The sequence below is a fragment of the Clinocottus analis genome, unplaced genomic scaffold, assembly GCF_023055335.1.
Source record: "Clinocottus analis isolate CAN_PGR_092001 unplaced genomic scaffold, fCliAna1.0.p SCAF_68, whole genome shotgun sequence".
Lineage (NCBI taxonomy): Eukaryota > Metazoa > Chordata > Actinopteri > Perciformes > Cottidae > Clinocottus > Clinocottus analis.
The window spans coordinates 50,001-70,060 of record NW_027176227.1 but is presented as its reverse complement, the minus strand read 5'-3'; the positions used below and the strand labels follow the sequence as shown (position 1 = coordinate 70,060).

At 50.1% G+C, this 20,060-nt stretch overlaps 1 protein-coding gene across 6 annotated transcripts in view; it reads left to right on the top strand.

Annotated features, from left to right (window-relative positions):
* chd5 (chromodomain helicase DNA binding protein 5) overlaps positions 1 to 20,060 on the top strand; it is a 42,373-nt gene that overhangs the window by 15,297 nt on the left and 7,016 nt on the right. For 5 of the 6 annotated variants that reach the window (XM_068604331.1, XM_068604332.1, XM_068604330.1 and 2 more), the window contains exons 3-32: positions 483 to 695; positions 1,501 to 1,619; positions 2,947 to 3,197; positions 3,321 to 3,433; positions 3,552 to 3,678; positions 4,403 to 4,569; positions 5,187 to 5,405; positions 5,836 to 6,042; positions 6,436 to 6,647; positions 7,106 to 7,237; positions 8,114 to 8,222; positions 8,330 to 8,521; positions 8,611 to 8,811; positions 9,655 to 9,792; positions 10,007 to 10,128; positions 10,976 to 11,149; positions 11,518 to 11,659; positions 11,788 to 11,919; positions 12,121 to 12,238; positions 12,528 to 12,652; positions 12,934 to 13,183; positions 13,416 to 13,597; positions 14,301 to 14,475; positions 15,856 to 15,942; positions 16,093 to 16,181; positions 16,510 to 16,643; positions 18,322 to 18,466; positions 19,362 to 19,521; positions 19,625 to 19,704; positions 19,912 to 20,060. The exon at positions 19,912 to 20,060 is cut by the window's right edge and continues 41 nt beyond it. In XM_068604331.1, the coding sequence (XP_068460432.1) occupies positions 483 to 695; positions 1,501 to 1,619; positions 2,947 to 3,197; positions 3,321 to 3,433; positions 3,552 to 3,678; positions 4,403 to 4,569; positions 5,187 to 5,405; positions 5,836 to 6,042; positions 6,436 to 6,647; positions 7,106 to 7,237; positions 8,114 to 8,222; positions 8,330 to 8,521; positions 8,611 to 8,811; positions 9,655 to 9,792; positions 10,007 to 10,128; positions 10,976 to 11,149; positions 11,518 to 11,659; positions 11,788 to 11,919; positions 12,121 to 12,238; positions 12,528 to 12,652; positions 12,934 to 13,183; positions 13,416 to 13,597; positions 14,301 to 14,475; positions 15,856 to 15,942; positions 16,093 to 16,181; positions 16,510 to 16,643; positions 18,322 to 18,466; positions 19,362 to 19,521; positions 19,625 to 19,704; positions 19,912 to 20,060 (4,664 nt within the window). The remainder of the gene's footprint in view (positions 1 to 482; positions 696 to 1,500; positions 1,620 to 2,946; positions 3,198 to 3,320; positions 3,434 to 3,551; positions 3,679 to 4,402; positions 4,570 to 5,186; positions 5,406 to 5,835; positions 6,043 to 6,435; positions 6,648 to 7,105; positions 7,238 to 8,113; positions 8,223 to 8,329; positions 8,522 to 8,610; positions 8,812 to 9,654; positions 9,793 to 10,006; positions 10,129 to 10,975; positions 11,150 to 11,517; positions 11,660 to 11,787; positions 11,920 to 12,120; positions 12,239 to 12,527; positions 12,653 to 12,933; positions 13,184 to 13,415; positions 13,598 to 14,300; positions 14,476 to 15,855; positions 15,943 to 16,092; positions 16,182 to 16,509; positions 16,644 to 18,321; positions 18,467 to 19,361; positions 19,522 to 19,624; positions 19,705 to 19,911) is intronic. The other variant, XM_068604333.1, reaches the window with a different exon arrangement.

Here is a 20,060-nt window from a genome sequence, read left to right as displayed (position 1 = left end):
TCATGCATGAGCTTCACGTTTTAATTATCCTCATTGTTATCGCGAGAGTTTCTGTTCGTGTGGACGTCGTCGTTAAAACACAGATATCTCAGGGAAGCCGTCTCTGACGCTGGCTTCAGTCGGTCCGTCTTCAGGCGCAGAGCGAAAAGCTGGAGTCAGACTCTCTGTTTGCTTTCCATCCAGAGAGCTGCTGCAGGATGAGAGCAGGAAAAGTGTGTTTCATTGTGTGTTTCTGTTTGTGGACGAGAGCTTCTGGTGAAATGTTCTCTACCTCAGAGAAGTTAGTGAACCACAATGCAGTTTGTTTGTATTCATACGCACATATAGACAGATCATTACTTTATTCATCCCTAAGGAAAGTTCAGCTTCCAAACAGCTCAAGACACACAACATAGCATGAACATCCACTCACTACACACACTACCTGAAACAATAAACACACATTATTGCTGCTAACGTGTCCGCGTGTGAAACGCCTGCAGGGAGGAATCCAGCCCCGAGCCGACAGCGACCCGGAGGAGGCGGAGGAGGCGGAGGAGGAGCGACCGGAGGCCGGCTCGGAGAGCGAGAGCAGCGCGTACGGACCGACCAAGAAGAAGAAGAAGAAACCCAGGGAGAAGAAGGAGAAGAAGCCCAGGAAGAAGAAGAGGGATGAGGAAGAGGACGAGGAGGACGAGGAGGACGGGAACATGAAAGTGAGTCTGACGGCTCGTCTTCTCCTCCAGCTTTAAAGGAAGGCCTTCTCTAGAGTAGTACTCCTAGTAGTACTACTAGGAGTACTACTAGGAGTACTATGAAAAGTTACGCAACCTTAAAGATCCCCTAGGTGGAGTCCTCCTTCTCACTCATTGAACACAACAGAATCTACAAGATGTTCAATCTGAAGTTCCCTCTGAGCTCTGGAGGAAGAGGGCGAGCGCTCCAGGGTCAAAGGAACACTTTGTGGGATTTAGTGGGATTTTTGTAATATTCCTGACTGTTTTCATTAGTGTATAATCTCCTGAAACTGAGAATTGTTTGTGTCTTCGTTCTCTTGGAATGAGACGTTTTACGCTGTCATGTTTCTACGGTGGCCCAGAACGGACAAACCCAACTCTGGTTCTGCAGAGAGCTGGTCACCTTCTTTCACCTGAGCACCTGAAGGCCTTCAGGCGGATGCAACCTGCAGCCACGAGGCGGCGCTATGCACACTGCTCCTTTAAATTTAACTGTATTGTATTTGGGACTCAGACAAAAACCATCATATGAAATGAACCTCCAGGTCGATGTGGGTCGCAGTGCTGAGCGCATGTGAGGCAACACAGAGGAAACAAACAGAACGAGTAGGACACTTTGAAGGGCACTTCAATGCCTCCTTTCCTTCCAGGTGTTCTTGCAGTCCAACGATGTAAAACATGTCTTTGTGAACGTTGTCTGAATCATAAACAGGTAACGTTCCAGAAAGGCCTTTCAGGGACAAACATTATTCACCTTGATGCCTCTGGTCTGTTTCTCTCTGAGGAACCCAAGTCCTCCGGCCAGCTGATGACGGAGTGGGGCCTGGAGGACGTTCAGTACGGCTTCACCGAGGACGACTACACCACCATCACCAACTACAAGGCCTTCAGCCAGTTCCTCAGGCAAGAGGCTGCTTTTATGTTTAAAACACACAGGACAAGTCCTTTGGTACTGATGGATTTATTCTATACCGTGCAAACGCCACCACCACCATCATCCTCCTCCTCATCATCATCATCATCATCACCACCATTATCATCATCATCACCGTCAAACTGTTCAAACATACATTTCACTCACAAAACAAGTTAGCGTTCACTCTTCACGGTGAACTTGTGACACGTAAACATGTACGACAAATCCTGAAGAACTTGATGAACGTTTTCAACACAACGAAGAGGAACGAGTTTAACTGGAAAACAATAGAAATACTTGAGACATGAACATCTTAAATCCTTTAGTGAAAAACTAAAAAACTTCCACCGCTCCATCTTCAGGAGCTTTTAACCATGAAATGTGTCCCAGCACAACAAGGAACATAACGATAGTTCCTCATGGAGACGCCAATAAAATCTATAGATAGATAGATAGATACTTTATTAATACCCAAGGGGACATATATATATATACATATATATATATATATATATGTATATATATGTATATGTATATATATATATATATATATATATATGTATATATATGTATATGTATATATATATATATATATATATATATATATATATATATATATATGTATATATATATATATACATATATATATATATATATATATATATATATATGTATATATATATATATACATATATATATATATATACTTATATATAGACACATGTCAAGAAACAAGTAAAACAAATATGTAAACAAGCCTATAAAATAATGCCATAAGTGATGTTTATGTCAGTTAAACTCCGTCACTGAATCCCTGGATGACACAAACTAACCCCACAGAGGTCGCTGCTCTCTTCTGTTTCGCTCCCTGAGAGCCGACTCGCTATGAAAGAGTCTCACCTGGAGGCCGTCTGGCCTCGACTGAGCCTCGAGGAAGTGGAGCATGAGCTCCTGCTGTGCCCCCCCCCCCCCCCCTTCCCCCTCTCCCCCCTCTTCCCCCTCCTCCTCCTACTCCCCCCCCCCCCCCCCCCCCCCCCCCCCGAGCAGTCAGCTGCTCTCTGGACGCTCTGCAGCCGGGCGGCGGCTCAGAGGCTCTGACCTGCTGCCTGTTCACCGACCTCCAGCTGCCGGCCGACAAATCACAAACACAACGAACACGCAGGCGAAGCACGGAGACCCAGACTGAAGGGGCAGCGGTGTGTGTGTGTGTGTGTGTGTGTGTGTGTGTGTGTGTGTGTGTGTGTGTGTGTGTGGGTGGTAGTAATGACATCAGCAGGAGTGAAGTATGACATCATAAAGCTCCTCTCCCTCCAGGCCTCTCATCGCCAAGAAGAACCCTAAGATCCCCATGTCCAAGATGATGACAGTGTTGGGGGCCAAGTGGCGCGAGTTCAGCGCCAACAACCCCTTCAAAGGCGCGTCCGCCACCGCCGTGGCCGCCGCCGTGGCCGCCGCCGTGGAGACGGTCACCGTGGCGCAGCCGACGCCCGTGAGCGGCGGCGGCGGCCAGCAGCCCTGCTGCCAGCTGGGGCCGGTCAAGAAAGCCAAAACCAAAGAGGGGAAAGGTGAGCGAGCCGGTGACCCGCGACGCACGCCACGACCCAGAGGAGAGCCTCTGTTACAACGCACAAGTGTGTGTGTGTGTGTGTGTGTGTGTGTGTGTGTGTCTGTCTGTGTGTGTGTCTCAGGACCGGGAGTCAGGAAGAGAAGCAAGACGGCGAAGGAGGTGAAGAAGAAAGCCAAACCCAAGAAGACCAAATCAAAGTCGGGCCAGAGTGTGAAGAAGAAGAAAGCGTCCTCGGTGCGTCTGCCGGGTCTCTGTTCACTGCGTTCAAGTTTATTTAATCCTTCCTGTAGCTCTGAGCTCTTTAGCGTGTGTGTGTGTGTGTGTGTGTGTGTGTGTGTGTGTGTGTTTCCAGAGTGAGGAGGACTTCCTGGAGGAGTCAGACTTTGATGACATCAGCATCCACAGTGTCTCCGTGCTGTCTGACATCTCAGGAGCCGCCAGCAAGAAGAAGGCCCGGCGAGGGCGCAAGAAGAGGAAAAGTAGGTTTACTGTGTGTGTGTGTGTGTGTGTGTGTGTGTGTGTGTGTGTGTGTGTGTGTCCGTGTGTGTGTGTGTGTGTCCCATCCCTTCCAAAAATCCCATTTAAATCCCTCAGAAGCAGACTGTTTGATTATGGATCAGGAGGAAATTAAAGTGTACTATTTGTGGAGCTGTATTTGTTTTCCTCAGCATCTGCTGCCTGAAACCAACAAAGTGTGTTTGGAAAGCAGCTTCCACCGACGGATGAAAACAATTAAATACAAACCAATTAATTGAATAGAATGATTCAATAATTAATATATGAATGAAAAAAACTAAAAAAGGAAAAAACAACATTAAGTACAAATATGAAAGTTCCACATGTACAAACAGATGGTTTTACCTCCTTTAAAGACTTCCAGCTTCCTGGGAAACGTTCCCAAAGCTTCAGGCCAACGACGGGAAGCACAAGTCCACGAAGGAAGAGGAAGACCTCACAGCCTTCTGGCTTCTGGCTTTTTAGTTTTGGGGTCAAAAGGTCAAACAATTGACTGTGTTGAGTCTTTTCATGGCTCTAAAAGTGAGCAGGAAGCCAGTGGAGAGTTCTCCTCTTCCTCGCTGTGCACACACTTCACAGACATGGCCGCTGATTTCTTCACTCACTCAGCCAGACGTGGCGTTCAGGTGCATTTCCTCGTGTGGGAATTGTCCACATGTTCCACTTTCTTCCCTTCTCCCGCTGCAGAGGAGGACGGCGACGGCTACGAGACGGACCACCAGGACTACTGCGAGGTGTGCCAGCAGGGCGGCGAGATCATCCTGTGTGACACCTGCCCGCGAGCGTACCACCTGGTCTGCCTGGACCCCGAGCTGGAGAAGGCCCCCGAGGGCAAATGGAGCTGTCCGCACTGTGTGAGCGCTTCTACGTCAAATGATATTATTTGCTGGCAGCGTGAGCGTGCTCGTGACCCGGCTTGTTATTATTATAATAATAATAATAACTTTACTGCTAGAGCACTTTTAACAACAGGGTTTACAAAATAAAACAGAAACAAAAAAAGAGCATAAAAGCATCGAACACAACACAACCAAACAGTAGAGAACAAAACAAATTATATAAAATATACAAACAAAAGCAGAGGAACAAATGAACGCATCATAGATCATAAACAACACAAAACTCCAAATCGGTTTCATCTCCATGCGATGGAGGCGGAGCAGACGGCTTCCTGGCATCAGCGCAGGAATGAGGGCTGCGCGGCGGCGTAGCCGCTAGCATAGCCGCTAGCGTAGCCAGAGGGGCTCAGGGGTCACTGGTCTGTGTGAGGCTGCATGTTCTCCCGAGGCAGCGTGGGTTCCCTCTGGGTTCTCCGGGTTCTCCGGGTTCCTCCCGCAGGCCAAAGACATGCAGCTCGGGTTACTTGTGCTCAACATTCCCGTGGGAGTGAGTGTGAACGCCCGTCTTTCCTGCGCTGTGTTCATTCAGTTTTTCTTGTTTAACCTTCGGCTCGGACCGTTCGGTCGCTCAGGAGAAAGAGGGGATCCAGTGGGAGGCCAAAGATGAGGAGGACGAAGAGGAGGATCCCGTGTGCGAGGAAGAGGACGACCACCTGGAGTTCTGCAGGGTGTGTAAAGACGGAGGCGAGCTGCTGTGCTGCGACACCTGCCCGTCCTCCTACCACATCCACTGCCTGAACCCGCCGCTGCCCGAGATCCCCAACGGGGAGTGGCTGTGTCCTCGCTGCATGGTGAGCTCCAGATATATATGTGAATACTTTTATACACACATCTTAACTCTACAAATTACGGTGAAGTGACTGGTGTATGAATGAGCACAATGTGAATGGACGCTTCAGTTCGACTCGACTAGGAGACGACTTTGTGCTCAATGGTGTCTAATTTATAGGACATTTTATTCCTTAAGACAGAGCAGCATTTCTTTTTTTATGGCTGTTGACTTTATTTTCTGATTCCCGGAGTGAGAAAAAGAGAAAATACCTTGTGTAAAAACCTGCGACTAAGTCCATAAGACTCAGAGACTCAGTCCATAAGATAAATGTCTGAATGTAACTCATGAACTGGAAAAGTTTCTTGGCGATATCTTTTAGTAACGCGGACGACGACCTCGTGTTGACCCAAACGAAGCCCCCACAATCCTCCTCTCTCTTTGTTTCCCAGTGCCCTCCTCTCAAAGGTAAGGTCCAAAAGATCCTGCACTGGACGTGGGGAGAACCTCCGTTGCCGGCAGAACCGCCCGACGGCCCCGACGGCGCGCCGGCCGACCCGCTGGCCAACCCTCCGCTGAAAGGCCGGCCCGAGAGGGAGTTCTTCGTGAAGTGGACCGGCCTCTCGCACTGGCACTGCTCCTGGGTCAGCGAGCTGCAGGTGAGGCAACAGGACTCGGTCCAAATTAAGAAGCAATGCTTCTGCTCACACGGGGAGCCGCGCCCGCCGCTTCTTGCCGCTTCTCGCCGCTTCTCGCCGCTTCTCGCCGCCCTTTCATTCAACAATCCCGCCGCTCCTCCAGCCGGTCCGTCTCTGAGTGTCCTTTCACACGAAAGACACTCGAGACGAGAGACGGCGTTTCCTTTATGACGTCTGAACAGTCGCTGGCGTTGAGCGGGCCCGGAGGCGTCGGCTTCCTTTCCTGATTTACTTTGCCTTTCATCTCATTCATTTTGGGACTCGACGCAGTTGATCGTCTCACGTGGATCGGTGATGCGGCGCCGTCTTTGCCGACCTGCTGCCAGAGCGGATTTGATTGTTTCTTTCTTGCAGCTGGAGCTGTACCACACCGTCATGTACAGGAACTACCAGCGCAAGAACGACGTGGACGAGCCGCCGCCGTACGACTACGGCTCCGGAGAGGAGGAGCTGAACAACGAGAAGAGGAAGAGCAAAGACCCGCAGTACGCCGCCATGGAGGAGCGCTTCTACCGCTACGGCATCAAGCCGGAGTGGATGGTCATGCACCGCGTCATCAACCACAGGTGGCTGCTCACAGTTACACACACACACACACACACAAACACATGCACACACACACACACACACACACACACACACACACACACACACACAGGTGAGGCTCAAACTCCAGAATTAAATCATGCATTTCAAAAAGTTGCTTTCTAAGTTTCATCATATTTTGTCATATTTGTCCCAATAAAAACGTCCTTGTTAAGAGCTTGAATTGATAATTCTGCACCTTTGATGCAGATATGTAGTTGATTTATCGGTGCAAGAGGAGGTGGGACCCCTGCGGGTGTCAGACACTGTCACCCTGCATCTTGGTGAGCAGCAGCCTCTGAGGTCTCTGCTGCTGTCGTCTGCATTCACCCTCAGAACTGATTGCACATCGTAAAAAGTTTGCACATTTTTGCTTCTACATCCAAACCGTCCTCTAAGTTCTCGTTGTTTTTGCTTCATGTTTGTTCTTTCCCGGCAGTTTTGATAAGGACGGCGACGTGCACTACCTGATCAAGTGGAGGGACCTGCCCTACGACCAGAGCACCTGGGAGACGGACGACTTCGACATCCCCGACTACGACAGCCACAAGGCCACCTACTGGGACCACAGGTCGGCTAACACGAGCCATCTCAGCTGCTCTTCAACTCCTTTAACAGGGCGGGCACGAGGGCGGGCACGAGGGCGGGCACAAGGGCGGGCACGAGGTCGGGCACGAGGGCGGGCACGAGGGCGGGCACGAGGGCGGGCACGAAGGCGGGCACGAGGGCGGGCACGAGGTCTGGCACGAGGTCGGGCACGAGGGCGGGCACGAGGGCGGGCACGAAGGCGGGCACGAGGGCGGGCACGAGGTCTGGCACGAGGGCGGGCACGAGGTCTGGCACGAGGGCGGGCACGAGGTCGGGCACGAGGGCGGGCACGAGGGTGGGGGCGAGGGCGAGGGGGGGCATGAGGGTGGGGGCGAAGGGGTCATGAGGGCGAGGGCGGGCACGAGGGCCGGTCGAGTCCTCAACTCTGACAGATACAGAAGGCCGATGCCACCGTCTCCCCTCGTCCCCGCCCTCTATCTGTGACCCCGCCCTCTATCTGTGACCCCGCCCTCTATCTGTGACCCCGCCCTCTATCTGTGGCCCCGCCCTCTATCTGTGACCCCGACCTCTATCTGTGGCCCCGCCCTCTATCTGTGACCCCGCCCTCTATCTGTGGCCCCGCCCTCTATCTGTGGCCCCGCCCTCTATCTGTGGCCCCGCCCTCTATCTGTGACCCCGCCCTCTATCTGTGACCCCGCCCTCTATCTGTGGCCCCGCCCTCTATCTGTGACCCCGCCCTCTATCTGTGGCCCCGCCCTCTATCTGTGGCCCCGCCCTCTATCTGTGACCCCGCCCTCTATCTGTGACCCCGCCCTCTATCTGTGGCCCCGCCCTCTATCTGTGACCCCCCCACCCTTTTGATCTGCCTGACTCATCATCTTGCTGCAATTATTCCCAGGGAGCAAATAATAGGGGAAGACCAACGCCCCCTGGTGGTGAAGAAAGGAAAGAAGGTCAAAGAGGACCACCCGAAGAGGGAGGTCCCTCCTGATGCTCCCATCATAGATGTAAGCCGGGATGTTCGGACACATTAAAAACCACCAATTCTACAGATTGTAGCTCAATAAATGTTCTGCATCTTCAATCCTCCATTTGCCTTCTTTGTAATCTGCAGCCAACCATCAAGTTCGAGCACCAGCCGTGGTACATCAACGCCACGGGGGGAACGCTGCACCCCTACCAGCTGGAGGGCCTGAACTGGCTGCGCTTCTCCTGGGCGCAGGGCACCGACACCATCCTGGCCGACGAGATGGGCCTCGGGAAGACGGTGCAGACCATCGTGTTCCTCTACTCGCTGTATAAGGAGGTGCGGGCGAAGTCTGGAGAAGTAAACGATCAACGACCTGTAGTTAGTCCTCTTCCTGTGGTGGGTCATGTGTTCCCTCATCTCTGCAGGGTCACTCCAAGGGGCCCTACTTGGTGAGCGCGCCGCTCTCCACCATCATCAACTGGGAGAGGGAATTCGAGCTGTGGGCGCCGGACTTCCACGTGGTGACGTACACCGGAGACAAAGACAGCCGGGCGATCATCCGGGAGAACGAGTTCACCTTTGAAGACAGCGCGGTGAAGTCAGGACGCAAAGTGTTCCGCATGAAGGTGCCTCATTGCCCCACCAGGACCTTAGATACTGTTTTCAACAGCTTTCGCTTCAGCTATTTTTAACATAGAAGAGTTGTTTAGTTACAGCTCAGCTGACGCTCGGCATGTGAGCGGGGAGACCGAGTCGAGAACCAAACCCGAGTTTATCGAGACTTTTAGAGGTTGTACAAAAACATTTTTTCAATCAAGACCTGCAAATGACGCGGGAGTGCAACATGTAAGATCTGGGGTCGATAATGACAAGAATACATATGAACAAAATGTATACAAAGAAATTATACTCTGCCCGACTCATTGATCTGAGCTTTGTGCAGTTAGAATATATCGCGGCTCTGAAACATCGGCGGGCGGCGTATCGATGGATCTGCGGCGCTGAAGTCGGAGGCGGATTCGCGACCTCGACCAAGTGAACTGTTCATGGGTTTGTTTGCTCGTCGATGGCGAACAAACAGGAATCTGAAATGAACAAATCACGACGTCTGAGTGTTGGAGATCCAGAAAAAGCGTTTCTTTCTGCTTCCTGCAGCTCGACATGAGCACGAAGCGCCGCCAGCGGTTGATTCTACCGCACGACCCCACGTTGAGATCGGTCCTGATCAGATGCATTTTCAAGATCCGAGATGTTTTTACTGTCATATGCACAGATAACAGACCTCGGTCCTCATAACACACAATTATAATAATAGAAATTATTATTATTATTATTACAGTATTGCACAAAAATATGCTAGTATTGCTATAATGAATATGATAAAATATGCTAATAGCATTGCTCATGGCTACAACATTGCAATTGGTCAGGAAGATCACGTGTTGACGCATTTTGCCGGCGTCTTGCAGAAAGACACGCCCATCAAGTTCCACGTGCTGCTGACGTCCTACGAGCTGATCACTATCGATCAGGCCATCCTGGGCTCCATCAGCTGGGCCTGCCTGGTGGTGGACGAGGCGCACCGGCTGAAGAACAACCAGTCCAAGGTAAGAACTGTGTTTTCTAGGCGCTACAGGACACAAAGAAAGAAGAAGAAGTCAACAGGAAATGAGCAGGAACACAGACAAGAGGATCATACTTTACCTCCTCCAGTAGAAGAACATCTTGTTGGTGCATCAGCGTGTCCGTGAAGTAGAAAGGTTATCGTATTCATGGCAGCTTTCATCTGGCGTCTCACCTCGTACGACTCGTCCTGTCCAGTTTTTCAGAATCCTCAACGGCTACAAGATCTACTACAAGCTGCTGCTGACGGGGACGCCGCTGCAGAACAACCTGGAGGAGCTGTTCCACCTGCTGAACTTCCTGACGCCGGCTCGCTTCAAGTGAGCCCTCTCTCTCTCTCTCTCTCTCTCTCTCTCTCTCTCTCTCTCTCTCTCTCTCTCTCTCTCTCTCTCTCTCTCTCTCTCTCTTTCTCTCTCTCTCTCTCTCTCTTTCTCTATCTGGAGCAGTTGGTCTGACTTCATGTTGCTTTCATGCTTTTGTAGTTTGTTGGATTCCACGACGCATGTGAACCACAAACACAACATTTCCTCTGTTTTATCCAACAATGGTGTCTGAAGAGTGAACGTCGTGAAGTAAAGACAGAATACGTTTTATTTCTTCACCAGTTTCTGTCTCTTTCTGTCAGCTGGTGCTCCACCAGACACCAACACTCTGTGCCATACACACCCATTGTAAACGCTGAAATTGTCTGAATATTTTTCCTAAACTTGAACAATAATAACATGAAAACTGTGCTAGCTATCAAAAAATGCTCAATTAGGCAAATGAACTCCAGACGTGTGTCAACGTTTTAAACTTGAATTCATTTCTCTACCTCCTATTATGGCGAGTCACTATGGGCACAAAGTTTGCTCTCTTCACGGTGAAACACCATGCAAGTCAATGGGACAATTTCTCGCCATTTTTCGCATTTTTGGGGAAAACGTCCAGTCGAATATCTCAGAAAAGTCATAGCTCACGATTCCCGATGCGAGCTGCGTGTTTTGATGTGTTTTGTCGCATGTGCTGAAAAACATGGAGCAGCGCTCTGACCCCATGCGGCTAAACTCGACTGCAGCGTCTTCTTCTTCTTCTTTTTCTTCTTCTTCTTCTTCTTCTTCTTGTTCTTCTTCTTCTTCTTCTTCTTCTTCGTCTTCGTCTTCTTCTTCGTCTTCTTCTTCTGCGCAGTAACCTCGAGGGCTTCCTGGAGGAGTTCGCCGACATCTCCAAGGAGGACCAGATCAAGAAGCTGCACGACCTGCTCGGCCCGCACATGCTCAGGAGGCTGAAGGTGGACGTGTTCAAGAACATGCCGTCCAAGACGGAGCTGATCGTGCGGGTGGAGCTCAGCCCCATGCAGAAGTAAGAAGAAGATCACACGTCTGCTGCTGCTTCTGTTCCAGCTGATGTTTGACTTCAAAATGGCCGTTTGCTCCGACACACACCGGGGTTTCTATAACTGCCCCAAAACAATCATGTGACTGTAAATATGAATTAGAAAAACATCAAAGTGCTGTTACCGAGTCAGGTGTTTCCTGTGAACAGCCTTTGCTGCTGCCATTTGGCCCAAATAACATATTTTAAATAAACTAGCTCGTATGATCAGGACATGACACGCGCCGCCAGGCTTTCAATCGCTTCAAAGAGCTTTTATTCATCTTGTGCCAAAAAGTGACAATTTTCTTTTTCTTTCTTCTTCTCACCGATTCAATCTGATTTCTGACCTGCAGGAAATACTACAAATTCATTTTGACGCGGAACTTCGAGGCTCTGAACTCCAAAGGCGGAGGGAACCAGGTGTCGCTGCTGAACATCATGATGGACCTGAAGAAGTGCTGCAACCACCCGTACCTGTTCCCGGTGGCCGCCGTGGTACGTTCCACCTTCACCTCAGCACCGCCTCATGAAGTCTAAAGACAGCTCTGTGAAGGCCTTCGTCTCTTGGCTGGAAGACCATGTTCATCTATTCATTTCATTGCTTTGTGTAAACCTTTTGGCAGGAAGCTCCCGTGTCGCCCAACGGCTCGTACGATGGAAACCAGCTGGTGAAGTCTTCAGGGAAGCTCACGCTGCTCCAGAAAATGCTGAAGAAGCTGAAAGAGGAAGGACACCGAGTTCTCATCTTCTCTCAGGTAGCAGGCGGCAGGACGAGGAAGTCTTCCATTCATTTGGTGTTTCATCCAATCCATGCCGGTCGTCAGGCGGAAAACCAGCTGGAGCAGCAGACGACCAATCACACGACACGCAGAGTCAAAGTGCAGATTGTTGTTGATTTGAGCGTTTTCTTATAATCACAGCGACATGAACTTAAAATATACTTTTTCATTGAACAGATGACAAAGATGTTGGATCTGCTTGAAGATTTCATGGAGTTTGAGAGTTATAAATATGAACGTATTGATGGAGGGATTACTGGAGCCCTGAGACAGGAAGCCATCGACCGCTTCAATGGTGAGGTGTTGTTGTTGTTGTTGTTGTTGTTGTTGTTGTTGTTGTTGTTGTTGTTGTTGTTGTTGTTGTTGTTCTTCTTCTTCTTCTTCTTCTTCTTCTTCTTCTTCTTCTTCTTCTTCTTCTTCTTCTTCTTCTTCTTCTTCTTCTTCTTCTTCTTCTTCTTCTTCTTCTTCTTCTTCACGTCTTTCACTTACTCTCACACACAAACCGACCCAGCTCTTTTGTTCCATATATCTATGTATATGTATTTATATAAATATATGTATATATATGTATATTTTGCACACAGCTCCGGGCGCTCAGCAGTTCTGCTTCTTGCTGTCGACGCGGGCCGGAGGTCTCGGCATCAACCTGGCGAGCGCCGACACCGTCGTCATCTACGACTCGGACTGGAATCCTCACAACGACATCCAAGTACGACAACGATTAATACTTTATATTCACAAGATGGTGTCTGACCAACTACGACCAACAGAGACGCTTCTGTTGCTGCTGTTCACCTGCTGACCTCACAGCTGATGCTGCCTCCTTTCCCCTCCTTCCTCTCTTTCTCCTCCTTGCATCCTTCCCTCCTTCTCTCCTTTCCTCTCTTTCCCCTCTTTGCCTCCTTCCCTCCTTTTTCTCCTTTCCTCTCCTTCCCCTCCTTCTCTCCTTTCCTCTCTTTCCCCTCCTTCCCTCCTTTCCTCTCCTCCCAGGCCTTCAGCAGAGCCCATCGTATCGGCCAGAACAGGAAGGTGATGATTTATCGCTTCGTGACTCGCGGCTCGGTGGAGGAGCGCATCACTCAGGTGGCGAAGAGGAAGATGATGCTGACCCACCTGGTGGTGCGGCCCGGCCTGGGCTCCAAGACGGGCTCCATGTCCAAACAGGAGCTGGACGACATCCTCAAGTTCGGCACCGAGGAGCTTTTCAAAGGCGAGATGGAAGCGGCGGCGCGGGCCATGGGTACGTCCTCCAAAGGAAACCAGCAGTTTATCGAAGCTTTTAGACGCGCGAGTCGCGCTGACGGCGTCGCGCTGACGGCGTCGCGCTGACGGCGTCTCGTTGACGGCGTCGCGCTGACGGCGTCTCGTTGACGGCGTTGCGCTGACGGCGTCTCGTTAACGGCGTCTCGCTGACGCCGTCTCGTTGACGGCTTCTCGCTGACGGCGTCTCGTTAACGGCGTCTCGTCAACAGGCGCAACGGGCGACACTAAAGAGGGCGAGGAGGGCAACGTGATTCACTACGACGACGACGCCATCTCCAAGCTGCTGGACCGCAGCCGCGACGCCACCGAAGACACGGAGATCCAGAACATGAACGAGTACCTGAGCTCCTTCAAGGTGGCTCAGTACGTGGTGAAGGAGGAGGAAGGAGAGGTGAGGATGAGGACGCTGGGGAGATGACAGCGTTTAAAATCAGCTCCAACGTTTGGGAAAGCAGATTTTAAACAGAGGCGATGTTCGCTGACTCCGTAGCGTCGGGATACTGCGAGAGGTGTCGCTGGATGAAACATAAGAACTCGCAGGACGCTTCTTCATCTCACGTTCGGTTCGGGGGAACCTGAGCCGCGAAACTGGTGTCGGCACTTTAACACATAATTACACGTTAAATATTGACGCTGGAGGTGCAATACGTAACGCAAAGGCCTTTAGAAAAAGATCAGCTCAACGATTGATTTGAGTGGACGCATTTATATCAGGTCACGAGGCACTAATCAAGAAAGAAACGTGGTATGAATCAAAAAAGTAAAACTTATAGGTATCAAATTAAACATAAGAATCAGGGCTTCGATCATATATAACGTTCAACCTCTCAACACAAGTCAGACAATACATAGGATTAGGATTTAAAGGCTACAAAAGAAAACGCGTGACCATTTCTCCGTCCATAATACTTGAGTTGACACTCCATATCATTCTGTTCATGACGCCTGGTGCTCCTGATTTTATCTCAATAAGTTGAGCGTTTGAAAAGCTGAGGGCATCACTGTTGCAAGACGATGTTTTATTTACCAGACATGCAGCGATGTGTGCACACTGTATCTTCACACATGGACTAAACCCATGCGTCCGTGTGCAGGAGGAGGTGGAGCGGGAGATCATCAAGCAGGAGGAGAACGTGGACCCGGACTACTGGGAGAAGCTGCTCCGCCATCACTACGAGCAGCAGCAGGAGGACCTGGCCCGCAACCTGGGCAAGGGCAAGCGCATCCGGAAGCAGGTCAACTACAACGACACCACGCAGGAGGACCAAGGTAGGCGTCACGCTCCAGAGGCCTGTTCAATATCCATAAGCATGTTTGTCTTCAGCGCGCATCCGCCTGACAATAAGAACCCTCGTGTGAGTCGCTCACATCGGATCCTGTTTCTGCAGCAGACAAACAAACTCTGGCACTAAGATGAGGCGTTCGTGGTGTTTTTGTGGTGTTTTTGTGCTGAATAAAAGTTTTTCAGCCCATGAAAATGTTAAAATGAACCTCCATACACTAAAATCACAAAATGAAAGGGCTAAAGTTCTCAGACTAAAACACAGACAACTCTGATGGGAGAGATCTGTCAATCACCTTGTAGCCCCGCCCTCCAGCAAACCGTGCTTTATGGTCTGTTTGACTCTAAATGGGACCATCATTTACTAAATAAACATCGTGCTGCATTGAAGAAGACTTGCAACCAGATTGGGACATAAACTCATGTTTGCAATGTTTACTGAGGGAATTAATCAAGAGAGAAGAAGAGTCACTTCCTCATTGACTTCTTTATGCAACCAGAGGAGTCGCCCTCTGCTGGTTATAGGAGAAAAATGCATATTTAAATTTACGAGTTCATGCATTTTAAAGTCTTGACGCCTTGAAGACTCACACCTGTCTGTTGCCATGATGAAGGCACGCTCGCTTGGTTCTCATGAACGCTGGAGCTGAATAAGTGAAGAACGTTTGTCGGTGTGAACTTCTATCAGGAGAAAACGTGTTTCTGTTCTTCATGATCATGTGACTCTCTGCTGGCCTCAGTGCAGGTCAACAGCTCTCGTTGTCTCCACTCGGATGTCTAACTTCACCATCGGCCAATCCGGTAACAGAACAGCGCCACTCACACATCACAGGCCCGGCTTCATTATTCAGATAATTTAATAATTTGGGGTCTCTCAGTTCAGCCGAGAACAGCACAGAAATTAATCTCTGGCGTTAATTAAATCGTCTTCGGTTGTAATTCTCAACGAGAGCTGTTGACCTCCATTAAATCCTCCAGAGTGCGTTACGCTGCCCTGAAGCTCCCTTGTATCTCAAGCATGCGTGACGTTTTTTTAGCGGGTTTTGAAGCACTTCTTTGTCACAGTTCAACTAATCCATTGCAGCGACATGCATCCCGTCGCTGTACTTTTAAGAGGCTGTTTTCCCAGAGTTCAACAGCAGTTGAGTGCGAGAGTGTAAAGATTTGAAAGCCCTCTAACTTGAATAAAGTGACCGTCTGGCCGAGGAGGCGACTCGTAACCTCGCATCCAGAGGACGGCGAGTGGTGCGGTATGTGCATGCCAGCTGTGTAGTTGGTCTGTAGTAATCTGCAGTGCCACGGCGCCCCCAGGTGGCCACCAACAGAAGCGATCGCAATGTGCTGTTTCTCTGTGATGTGTTGCTCAGAGTGGCAGGATGATCTTTCAGACAATCAGTCGGAGTACTCTGTGGGGTCCGAGGACGAGGACGAAGATTTCGAGGAGAGGCCTGAAGGTAGGCAGCAAAAAAATACACAATCAAAAATGCTCTTAAGATGTGACACCACAACACAACTCATAGGTCCCTCGTCACACAGGTTAAAGTCAATCAAACTGCCCACTGGAGAAAGGTCCTTATTATAATACATTTCAATTTGTCTTGTAGGTGGACGCAGACAGTCTCGCCGGCAGATGAAGAACGAGAAAGACAAACCTCTGCCGCCCTTACTGGCTCGGGTCGGGGGCAGCATCGAGGTATGAAGCCCCGTGTTTCAGGCGGTCGTGACATGCGAGGCAAGGGGGTCATCCTCCATGTAAATTGTGCTTAATGGGTGGGATAATCTGCGGATAAGTGGCTCCGTAACAGACTCAGAGAAAGTATCACGACGCGTGTAAAGCGTGACCGTCCTGCAGCTGATCCTGAGCAAGCGTGGACAGAATCATCACTGTTACAACAGGAAACGCACAGCGAGCGGCATCGTTACCCGCAGCGTGTCACGCCGTGTGGAGTTCAATGACGCTCCCTCTGCTGCTGTCACATTTGTGTTCACACGCCGTCTCAAGCTGTTCTTCTAATCACAAGGTCCTGGGGTTCAACGCCCGCCAGAGGAAAGCCTTCCTCAATGCCATCATGCGCTGGGGGATGCCTCCGCAGGACGCGTTCAACTCCCATTGGCTGGTTCGAGACCTGAGAGGGAAGAGCGAGCGTGAGTTCAGGTGAGGCCTCCCGTCAAGTCCAAGTCGTGTTACGAGGCCGTTCGGTGGAGAGCTGCTCCGGGCTATTTAACTTGCTGGTCACATTTAATTGGTTAGCCCAGGGCAAAGCTCCACAACGCTCGTTTGCAAAGGTTGGACTTTCACGGTTACTTCGCTTTAGAAAGCGCCCGAGCCAAACATTACATAAGTAGACTGTCAAGGAAAAACAAGTAGCCCTGAGTTGTGTTTGGTGCACTACTATCACTACAGTACTGCTGTTGCTCCTCTGATTACCATACTGCAAGTACAAGTACTACTACTACTACTACTACTACTACTACTACTACTACTGTGTTGATGCCTTAACTTATAAAGCTGGATTTATACATAGCTGTGTTCATAAGGGGTTATTAGGACTACTGCTATTAATGTTGTTATTGCTATCAGCACAAAATAACCTTTGGATTCATGGCTATGTCCCCATTTCTCTAGAAAAGAGAGATATATACTGGAAAATCAATAATGCATGTTCTGTCTTCTGCGAGTACGAGTGCTTCTCCTGCTGGAGCCTTTTGAAACAGGACGATCGTGTTTGTAGCCACGGAGGAACCGCTGGTGTCACGTAACGTATTTGTAGCCACGGAGGAACAGCTGGTGTAACGTAACGGGTTTGTAGCCACGGAGGAACCGCTGGTGTCACGTAACGTGTTTGTAGCCACGGAGGAACCGCTGGTGTAACGTAACGGGTTAGTAGCCATGGAGGAACCGCTGGTGTCACGTAACGTATTTGTAGCCACGGAGGAACAGCTGGTGTAACGTAACGGGTTTGTAGCCACGGAGGAACCGCTGGTGTCACGTAACGTGTTTGTAGCCACGGAGGAACCGCTGGTGTCACGTAACGGGTTTGTAGCCACGGAGGAACCGCTGGTGTCACGTAACGGGTTTGTAGCCACGGAGGAACTGCTGGTGTCACGTAACGGGTTTGTAGCCACGGAGGAACCGCTGGTGTCACGTAACGTGTTTGTAGCCACGGAGGAACCGCTGGTGTCACGTAACGTGTTTGTAGCCACGGAGGAACCGCTGGTGTAACGTAACGTGTTTGTAGCCACGGAGGAACCGCTGGTGTCACGTAACGTGTTTGTAGCCACGGAGGAACCGCTGGTGTCACGTAACGGGTTTGTAGCCACGGAGGAACCGCTGGTGTCACGTAACGGGTTTGTAGCCACGGAGGAACCGCTGGTGTCACGTAACGTGTTTGTAGCCACGGAGGAACCGCTGGTGTCACGTAACGTGTTTGTAGCCACGGAGGAACCGCTGGTGTCACGTAACGTGTTTGTAGCCACGGAGGAACCGCTGGTGTCACGTAACGTGTTTGTAGCCACGGAGGAACCGCTGGTGTAACGTAACGTGTTTGTAGCCACGGAGGAACCGCTGGTGTCACGTAACGTGTTTGTAGCCACGGAGGAACCGCTGGTGTCACGTAACGGGTTTGTAGCCACGGAGGAACCGCTGGTGTCACGTAACGGGTTTGTAGCCACGGAGGAACCGCTGGTGTCACGTAACGTGTTTGTAGCCACGGAGGAACCGCTGGTGTCACGTAACGTGTTTGTAGCCACGGAGGAACCGCTGGTGTCACGTAACGTGTTTGTAGCCACGGAGGAACCGCTGGTGTCACGTAACGGGTTTGTTTCCCCACCAGAGCCTACGTATCTCTGTTCATGAGGCATCTCTGTGAGCCGGGGGCCGACGGAGCCGAGACCTTCGCTGATGGAGTCCCGCGTGAGGGACTTTCCCGGCAGCATGTTCTCACCAGGATCGGCGTCATGTCTCTTGTCAGGAAAAAGGTAAACGCGTTCATCTTCAACAACGCTGTCTGCTGGAGCGCTGCGAGATCAGAGGAAGTAGGTCAAACTGTTCAGGCTGCAGCAAGTAAAGGCACGAGGAAAATAGAAATGTTCCCTCGATGTTACTCATCATACAAACTCAACATATCATGAGCTATGTGGGTCATACGGCTGGGATCAGAAAAGTCACATTGTTTCTGTAGTCTGTGTGTCAATGCAATGTTTTTACCAATTTCTAGTTTCAAACTAGGGATTTTCTAAATCTGGATGCACTGTGAAAACTTCAGAAATGTCGATCTAAAGATTTGAGTATATCTTTTTGTGCAAATTGGTAGCGCTGTCCAATCTAAAGCAGTCAACGACGTAAACAGGAAGTCACTGTAGCATCACAAACTGTAGCATAAGTAGCTTACGCTACCGGCTAAGCGATATATTGAACAAAACTGCTAATCCTTTTTAAATGTATAAAGGCCTCTTGTATTAATATACAGTATGGAAAACACAGAGATGTGTGTGTTACGCATTTCAGCGTTAGCTAAAGCTAACTACTATTAGCTAGAATCAATTAGGTAAACACTACGAGCTTTATTTAGTCATTAAGTCTCATATTTCTGGCATGATTTTTAATAAATAATCCCACTTTCCATCGTTAATGATCAAATGTCAGGTACGTCGGTCAGAGACTGCAGTTTTTCTCTAAACGGGTCATACATCAATCTTTCATGCGTATTGATTTCATTACGGGGACATTAGTCTGTATCGACCTTAAATGGAAACTAGCTAGCAGTTAGCAGTTCTTCCTCACTCCTGAGTAGATGAACGTACGCCATCTTATGTAAGAAACACATTCTTATTTTATCACATTTGACCCGACCCCTTGTGTTTTTTTGTGTAGGTGCAAGAGTTTGAGCATGTTAATGGCAAGCTGAGTTCCCCAGATCTGATTCCCATCGGCATGGAGCTGAAGAAGCTGACTGAGAGTTTATCTTCTGACCCCAACACCCCCGTGGCGGCCAGCCCCGCCGCCACACAGCCGGGCACGCCCGTCCCACCAGGTCAGAAACCAGGGTCCTGGCTGGTTACGTTTTCTTTTGTAACGTCATGTTTTTGCTGGGGGGAAGGAAACAAAAGTTTGAGTTGTTGTTTTCTGGACTGTAGAGAAGACCGAGTCTCTCTTGAGTACCGCTGAAGACAAAGAGACCACCGAGCAAGACGGCAAGAAGCCGCCAGAGCAGGACGTGAGTCACTTGTTTCTGACGCATCCGTCACCGTCTTCCTGTTTCACCGCATCGTCTTTCCCATCTGTCGTGGTCCATCACGCTTCAACAACACTCATCTCAGAGGAAGCTTCCATCAAACCGAGACCCCGTTAACTCGTCTCTCTGCCCTACTTTCCTCTCTCTCCTCCCGCTGCCCTGTCGTTTTTGTTTTTTAAACCTCGGCAGTCCTCCGGCGCCGAGCCAGCATCCGTCTCTGAGAAGGCGTCTGACGGTGAAGAGATGAAGGCCGGCTCGGAGGAGAAAACGGCGGATGAGAGGGACCGAACCGAGTCCCCGTCCTCAAAGGCCGAGCCGTCTGCCAACTCAAAGGAGTC